Source organism: Rhinoderma darwinii, chromosome 13 (assembly GCF_050947455.1).
Source record: "Rhinoderma darwinii isolate aRhiDar2 chromosome 13, aRhiDar2.hap1, whole genome shotgun sequence".
Taxonomy (NCBI): Eukaryota; Metazoa; Chordata; class Amphibia; order Anura; family Rhinodermatidae; genus Rhinoderma; species Rhinoderma darwinii.
This window is the reverse complement of record NC_134699.1, coordinates 60,108,816-60,117,231: the sequence shown is the minus strand read 5'-3', so window position 1 is coordinate 60,117,231 and position 8,416 is coordinate 60,108,816. Positions and strand designations below refer to the sequence as shown.

Sequence of the window (8,416 nt, the reverse complement as noted above, 5' to 3'; positions counted from 1 at the left end):
CACAGCGCCAGACATTTTGTAGTGGTTGTGTCTAGTATTGCAACTTACTACTGTTCAGTCCCATTCGTGAAGGGGACTGAACTGCAATACCAGGTGCAGCGACTACCAAATGTATGGTGCTGTGCCAGGTCAACAATGAAGGGGAGCTTTGCGCTCGTGCAGTCCCTTAAATCAGCTGATTGGTGGGGGTGCAGCAGTTGGACCCCCTACCGATCTGATATTAATGGATAATTCTAAACAAAGTCCCGGAAAACCCCTTAAAATCAACATGTACATCAACGTTTCGACCCGAACAGGAGCCTTTTACAAAGCACTCTAAATGTGGGACTGTCATAGGATGCCACCTTATCAAAAAGTTAGTATGTCAATTTATTTTATATTGTGAAGTGGAAACGTCTTGGAGTAACAACTCCAACTGAGTCTGGAAACAACATCCCAAAACAAACCTGTTTATTGGAGCTTCATGGAAAATCTTGAAATCATTGTGCACAATGTCAAGAGGGCGGGTGTAAAGCACACCACCACTGGATTCAAGCAGTGGAAATTCAACGCACCATGTGGAAGTCTGATGGATGAATCAGGCAGATACCAGAAGAAGAGTTCCTGCCCAAATGTGTAGCATCGATTGCAAAATTCTGTGGAACAGGATTATTGGGCTAGGGCTATCTCTTACGATTTCCAGGGAGTAAAAATGTTAATACTAAGATATACAACCACATTTTAGAGAATTGTGAGCTTCAAACATTGTGGCAGCAGATTGAGGGTTATTTTTTTTCTTCATCGTGACAATGTTTTCGTTTACTGACCTGTTTTGAGCCCCGACCTCGGCCCCATTGAATATCTTTGGGATGAATTGGAACCTAACTAATGGTCTTTTAGCTAAATAAACCTGAATCCTTGTAGCCACGTTCCAAATTCTAGAAGAAGGCCTTCCTAGAAGACTGCTATAACAGCAACCAAGTCCATATTGATGTCGATGGTTCTGGAATGAGATGTTGAACCAACCCACCAACCCATATGGACGTAATGTTCAGATGTCTACATACGTTTCGCCTCTACAGTGTAGATGTATTTAGTTGCAGATACTCCTTTTCCCACAGAGGGTTAAGTCTTCCTTTCCTGTACTGAGGAAACATAAGTGCAAAGGCCTTGTGGCGGATATCTCCTGCACACGTCTGGTGCGCAGACAGTTCACGTCAAGTCGCTGGAGGCCGGCTGTCATTTTCAGACAGCTATTGCAACGGCACAGTGTAAACAGCTGAGCGAGCTTTGTACTTCCGACCGTGCTCCTGACAGAGTTAAATCTGGAGCAGGTGCCGTCTACTTATTCACGCTTTCTAATCTTACCTCCCACATTAGCAAATAGATTATTGGTACAAGTTCATGCCTTATTTTCTCTGTAGGGACAGTTTACGATTCCTACTACGTCTATGATTGGCTGAAAGTTATGTCGTCTCTGCCAGAACAGTTCTTTCCAAAACTCAGTCACGCTAACTGACATATTTTCCCCGTATCGAGACGGCAAGATTCACAAGAAGTGAAATTGAAGAAAACTCAAACCAACATTGCTGTCTGTTAACCCCTTATCGATGAGCTACTTGCTGTTTGAAGTCGGGCGGTCAGGGTCTTCTGATATTGTAGGGTATTCTAGATCACCCCCTGTTAAAGGGGTTGTCCACGACCGGACAACTGATGACTTATCCACATGATAGGTCATCAGTATATGATCGGTGCAGGTCTGACAGCCGGACCCCGCACTGTTCAGCTGCTTTGGCTGCCCCCAGGTGCCGGATGTTATTCAGGGTATGCAGTAGTTGGAGCCAGAAGCAGAACACTCTGACCACTGCGTAGCGGCCAATCTGCAGCTCTGCTCCTATTCACTTGAATAGGAACAGTACTGCAGCTCGGCCGCTATTCCGTGATCGGAGCATCTGCATCCGGCATGGACGTCCGGTGCCTGGAGGCAGCCGGAGCAGCTGATCGGTGCGGGGTTCGGGTGTCGGACCCCCACCGATCATATACTGATGAACGATCCTGTGAATAAGTCATCAGTTTTCCAGTCGTGGACAACCCATTTAATGGCGTGTCAAGAACCATGGAGCTGAATGTAGGCAGCAGGAAGAAACCCAGGAGAGAAGGCAGGAATGTGTTTTTTAACTGTTAACAGACTTCTCAACCCCCATACCTAGCGATCATTAAGGACCCTTCTTCCCCTTGCGGAGATTTAAAACTTGACCTGACATAAAATCCCGACACCCAGTTTAAATGGTGACAAATTCTGGGTGATTCTAGGCAATACATAATGTTGGTGTGTTTTATCCCTTTTAGCGTGCCGATCCGATAGGTTGGCGAGTCTGCCGGTAGGTCTTGTAGTTTGGCAGCACGGTGGCACAGTGGTCAGTACTGTTGCCTTGCAGGTCCTGGGTTCAAATCCGACCAAGGGCAACATTTGCATGGAGTTTGTATGTTCTCTGTGTGGGTTTCCTCGCACACCTCAAAAACATACTGATAGGTCAATTGGCTATCTAGGAAATCGGCCCTAGTTTGTATGTGTTTCAGATCGGGAAATACGATTGTGCACCCCAAGGAACAGTGCGAGTGATGACGATCTCTGTACAGCCCTGCAGAATATGTTGACGATATATAAGCTACAGGAAATAAATGACCAGCTTATCGGATTGCACTATAGGAGCTCAGCTACATGCTGGGGTGTGTCCCATGACAATCTTGACTGTTTCCAGATCTGCACACACAATCTTGCTGGCTGCTTCTTGACTGTTTCCAGTAGAAAACTGCAGAATTGCGTATGCAGCTCTGGGTATAATACAGGCTGTAACAAGATCATTACGAAGTATAAGTAATGTATATACATGTAGATATACTGTAACATGTTGTCCAGAGATGGACATACCCTTTAAGAGCCGGTATATAACAGAAGACCACAGTTGGCCCTTTTATTTGGAACTATCTTGTAAATCATTTCGGGAAGTATTTCCAGCTAAATCTTTTTACATAACCTAATGAAATTTAGCAGATTTTCTGGTTACCTTGTATGACCCAGCTTTCCTGGAGAGCCAATGTCTACCCCACGGCTACTGATGGAACGCCTTGCACCGGGGCTGTACGGAGATGCCCATCATACAACATGTTCTGCTGATCACCTCTGTATTGAAGTCCTGACCTAGGACTCATCCTTCTTTTCTGAGTGGTTAAGGTTGTATTCACACAAGCAGTTGATGTTGTTTTGTTTTTTTTGCGCCATCACTGCAAAATCGCAACACAGAAATGCAGCGTTTTATCAAAAACGGTGCGTAACCGAGAGGTCTTTTTTGCCGCGAAGGAAAAGTTCTAATATGCTCTGCATTTCAGGTCCATTTTCAAGATCCCTGCTTGTTGTCAGTGAATGGAAACATTCCGTTTACATGCATACATTTTAATTGATGTGTTAGCAGAATGAGTTTTTACCCTCAATGCAAAATATATTTATTAAAGCAAGCAGAGATCTTGGAAATTGGGATCAATTTAGATACATAGGATATTATAAGTTGCAAAAGCCGCCTTTATACAATGAAAGGCCTCATGAAGTCAACCCCTGTCCATACACCCTATTAGGTCATATGTACGTTATAGAGGGGGGTACTACGCATGGGACCCCCGTCTATGTGTTGGTTGCAAATAGATATTCTCATGGGGACACATGATGCAGACATTTTTGCACCCCTCACCATAACCCCCATTTTCCTAGTGTGTGACATGGGGAATGTAGATTGTCAGCGCCATTGGGGTAGGGACTGGTATGTATTAATAACTGTGATCCAGTAATTGGGTTATTGACAAATATGTTGTTTGTTTTGCACTTTTCCAGCCTCCTAATGTTAGGAAAGATATAAAGTCATTGAGATCAGATGATCTCCACAACATGGCCACGCGTCAGGACCTTTCTCTTTACAAGGATCTCATGGGAAGCATTGAGGTAGGGAGCTTATAATATGCCAGAAGTTATCTATTCCTGTAGACAAATCCGAGCAAACCATTTTCTTGTGCCGCAAAACGGCTTGAGTATATAGGTGATGTTTACGGTGCTAAATGGAAGACTCTCTTTTTTTCGTTAGTCCAATGCTTCTTCTGCAGGACGTACAGCAGCAATGAGGAGGTGATGTGCTTTTTGCTAGTGACCTATGACAATAACCCCGTACGGAGAGGTTCACATATATCAGTTGTGTCCGGCCAGCTGCTTTATGCCGGAGCTGGACACAACTGATGACAAAGTCGTGCACCGGTCCGGCATCTACAGTCGGACAGGAAAAAGCTGAATGCCAAAACTGCCTCCAATGGAAAGCATGGGATCAGTTCTTGCATCAGCTTTTTTCTGGCATTTCTGTACCATGCCGGAGGGAAAAAAAACCAGATCAGCGGACATATTTTAAGGAGGCCTAAGCTAGAATGTAGTAAAGGCTAGTAGAAAAAGGATGGATCCTTGAGGGCGCTGCTACACTTAAGATAAATATGTGGCGCCGTGCTTTTTGTTTTTGTCTCCATAAGATAGAATATAATACTCCACAAGTGAAAAGATGATGTGCCCGTAATCTTTATTCATGTGTAAAAGCAGGATCACAATGTGTATGTATACATGATCCGTAGATAGAGGCTACTTTCTGTAAAGGATCTGCCTGACACAGCTTCTGTGTCGACGCCCGTGGGTAATCAGTCTGCACCTGCTCCTATGTCTGTGAGACTGACTCCATCTTCCACCACTCAGGATGGCAGGCTTAGGAGTGGGAGAGCCTATCACAGCCTGGCCAGACGGAGCTAGCTCCCGCCCACTGTCTATTTATACCTGCCTTTCCTGTTCCTCCTTTGCCTGTGATTCTGCTCTGCTTGTTTCCTGGCTCTGCTGCTGCTGCTTGAACTACTGATCCTCTGCTTGTGATTGACCTTGGCTTACTGACCACTCTCCTGCTCAGCATTTTGTACCTCGTGCACTCCTGGTTTGACTCGGCTCGTTCACTACTCTCGTTGCTCACGGTGTCTCCGTGGGCAGCTGCCCCATTTCCCTTAGCTTCTGTGTACCCTTGTCTGTCTGTCGTGCACTTACTGAGTGTAGGGACCGTCGCCCAGTTGTACCCCGTCGCCTAGGACGGGTCGTTGCAAGTAGGCAGGGACTGAGTGGCGGGTAGATTAGGGCTCACCTGTCTGTCTCCCTACCCCGTCATTACACTTTCTCTGTAAACACATTGATGTGGACATTCAGGATGAAGATACACAACAGACATGCTGTCCTAAAATAAAGTGAATGTTCACCTTTTAACACTATTTCATTTTTGGCCTAACGTTGTGTGCTGATACAGAGCCCCAAATACCCTGCATAGACATTGAGTGAAGTGATAAAATTCTGCCGCCACCACTAGGGGGAGTTAACTGCATACAATGTAGACATAGTAAAACATTACACAGTAAGTGTACACTCATACGAGTCCAGGGAGCTGAGATATGAGGAGCTGTATGGTGAGGTCCTTGCGCTGTACAGATGCCTTAGCTGCCCCCCAGTTCATTTCTTTCATTGGCCACAGTGTTCCCTGCATGTCAACGAGGGTCAGGACCCCACCAAAACAACGCCACATATCTCAGCTTCCTGTACCCTTGTGATTTTGACATGGAAGGAAGTGGAGAGGGACTAGATACCCAAAGGGTTCGATGGTGACCTAAGCGCGGTTAATTTGAACCACGGGGAGTCCCGATCCTGCGATCGTAATATGGATGCTAAAATTGCTGTTGTCTTGAGTTTATACCTTTATGACCTTATGTTCTTTTATATGTGCTCTTCACAAAGACCTTAATTTGCAAAAGTTCATCATCATCATCATCTACTGTATTCTACGTGTCTCTGAACGTTTATCTTTTATAGCTTTGGTAATGAACACACAACCTTATAAGGAATTTCCACTGGATTTTTTTCCATATATCGCAAAGTCTTGATCGTTAATATAATTGATAAGTGTCACCTAGAAAGAAGATATTATTCTTTGCATGTCCTGGGTGCACCACTCAGTAACAATCCCAGAACACGTTCGCTAAGCATTACTACATGGTGCCAAGTGCCGAACCAGCTAAATGTAGTGAATCGTCCTCTTCATTTAGGATTCTAGTGACATTTTGCTCAAAGTCTTAAATACTTTTTGGTAGGAAAGGCCTTCTGTGTCTTGTAAAGTTGGGTTAGGGTCTGCGTCGTCTTCACAGTTGCTGTCTGTAGTGTCTAGTGACGACACAGTGGTAATGCTCCGAGACATGTTGGATAAGCCGTTGGGCATTGAACTTGGATGTGCTATGTTGAAGTCATTGGACAATGAGGTGGTAGATGAAGCATCGTGTAAGATGTTCTTCATTGAGCTGGTAGACTCAACAGTGGATAAGACATTAGTTGTGGATTTCGGAGGTGCCACCTTGGATACACCATTGGACATGGAGCTAGTGGATGGACTAACAGGCATGTTATTGATGTCCAGCTGTTTTGCACTACAGAATGGGGCATAGTATTCTGTCATTTCCTCAAACTGCTCACCATTGACTTTATAATATTTTTTCTTCGCCTCCAAGATATTGTTGAATCGGAAGCCCCAAAGGATTTCCCGGGGCAAGTAGGATGTTCGAGACTGATGGGATGTTCCAGTGGAATCCCCTGTGTACACAAATGTAACCAAGATCTCAAATCTGTCTGAGGCCAAAGCTTTCCGATCGAGAGCATATAAAGGACTTTCTTGGTCAATAACGTGGACAACAGTGACTGGCGTGACCAATATGATCTGGTCATTGACCAACTTCAGATCTTTGTATTCCATGGTTATCCCTTTCTCATGGTCTTCATTATAGCGTAGTAGTTGGGCCCTCGCATTTCCCTCAACCACATGGTTTGGACGGAAGTCACCAATTCGCCACATAAGGCACAGTTTTCCATCCCGAATGCCAACAAGAGCGAAATAACTGAAACGTATTGTCTGCGCCCTTTTCCGGGCTGTAGCCATCTTGGCCATAGCTGCGCCTATTATGAATGTGTCGATAATGCAGCTAAATACTGATTGCAGAGTGACCAGTGTAATTGCCAAGGGGCACACTTCGGTTACACAGCGGCTACCGTAGCCAATGGTTGTCTGGGTCTCAAGAGAGAATAAAAACGCTCCCGCAAATGTGCGGACATTATCAATGCAAGGAGTTATGTCAATGTTGATGAGATCTCCATGCTGAAAAGCAATGATCCAGAAGAGGAAGCCAAACAAGAGCCACGATAAGATATATGATAAGGTAAATATGATCAGCATGTGACGCCACTTCATGTCAACCAACGTGGTGAAGATGTCAACAACGTAACTCTCCCACTCGCCAATGATGCTCTTGAAATAGACGTTACAGCTGCCATCTTTTTGCATAAAGCGGTGTTGGAAGGATTTCCGGTACACTAAACTGTGTTGGTACCACGTGTTCTCCTTAACGTTGACCAGTTTCCAGGTATCTGTAGCTTGACTCATCTTGGCGTTCAAGGTGAATATTCACGCAATGTTATATTCTGATTTGACTGAACTCCTGAAAAAGAAATACTAAGTGTTAATACATTCCATGTCCCTTTTCAAGTTTTTCAGCTTTAGATAATGACATATAACGGCCAGTAAAGGGAACCTGTCAGCAAGTATGACCCCTCCCACAAACCGCCACCTGACCGTTATACGTGCCCCGGAGCTGATTCTAATGTATGATATTAATGAACAAACTTACTGTAGAAAAAAGGTTTAAATCACTGGCGCCCTATACGTAAATTCGCAGAGAAGTGTCTGCTGGGTGTAGCCACAAGGCGGAAGACTCCTTCAATCCGGTCGCTAAACACACTCTCCCAGGCTTGATTAACGTGCACCCTTCCTTTCTATGTCATTTCACGCCTGGTCCAAGTCTCACAAATGTTCTGTACACTATGCTCCTGACGCCTGTGCAGTGCGAGTAGTCTGTGCTAACCCCTGGCTTCGTCTTTCTGCACTGCGCAGGCGCCTGGAAACGAAAACCAGGCTTGACATGATGTAGCAAGGAAGGGGGCATGTCACTTAAGCCTGGAAGAGTGTGTAAAGTGACCGGACTGAAGTTCGAGTTGTAGTTAGTGGGGGTCAAAACTGTTGACAGGTTCCCTTTAAAACAGTTTACCGTTCACATTTGGTGATTTATAGTAAACTTTGGTAAGCCATTGTCCCAGCCAACAATTGCAGAAGTGCTCAATAGGGACCAGTACCTTTGATCTTCATGAAATTATTCATTATTCTGACTGGTGACTTTTGAACAGAATTAAATTGGCAAATAATATTGTTGTCCAATTTTTTAAGGAAGTCGATAATTGATATAATTTGTAGGGTTTCCTGCTCATAAAATTGAGTCAAGCTAA

At 44.7% G+C, this 8,416-nt stretch overlaps 1 protein-coding gene across 3 annotated transcripts in view; it reads right to left on the bottom strand.

Moving 5' to 3' along the window:
- Positions 1 to 4,572: 4,572 nt before the first annotated feature.
- KCNJ16 (potassium inwardly rectifying channel subfamily J member 16) overlaps positions 4,573 to 8,416 on the bottom strand; it is a 37,369-nt gene continuing 33,525 nt past the window's right edge. For all 3 annotated transcript variants that reach the window (XM_075845153.1, XM_075845154.1, XM_075845155.1), the window contains one exon: positions 4,573 to 7,575. In XM_075845153.1, the coding sequence (XP_075701268.1) occupies positions 6,135 to 7,520 (1,386 nt within the window). In that variant the 5' untranslated portion in view covers positions 7,521 to 7,575 and the 3' untranslated portion in view covers positions 4,573 to 6,134. The remainder of the gene's footprint in view (positions 7,576 to 8,416) is intronic.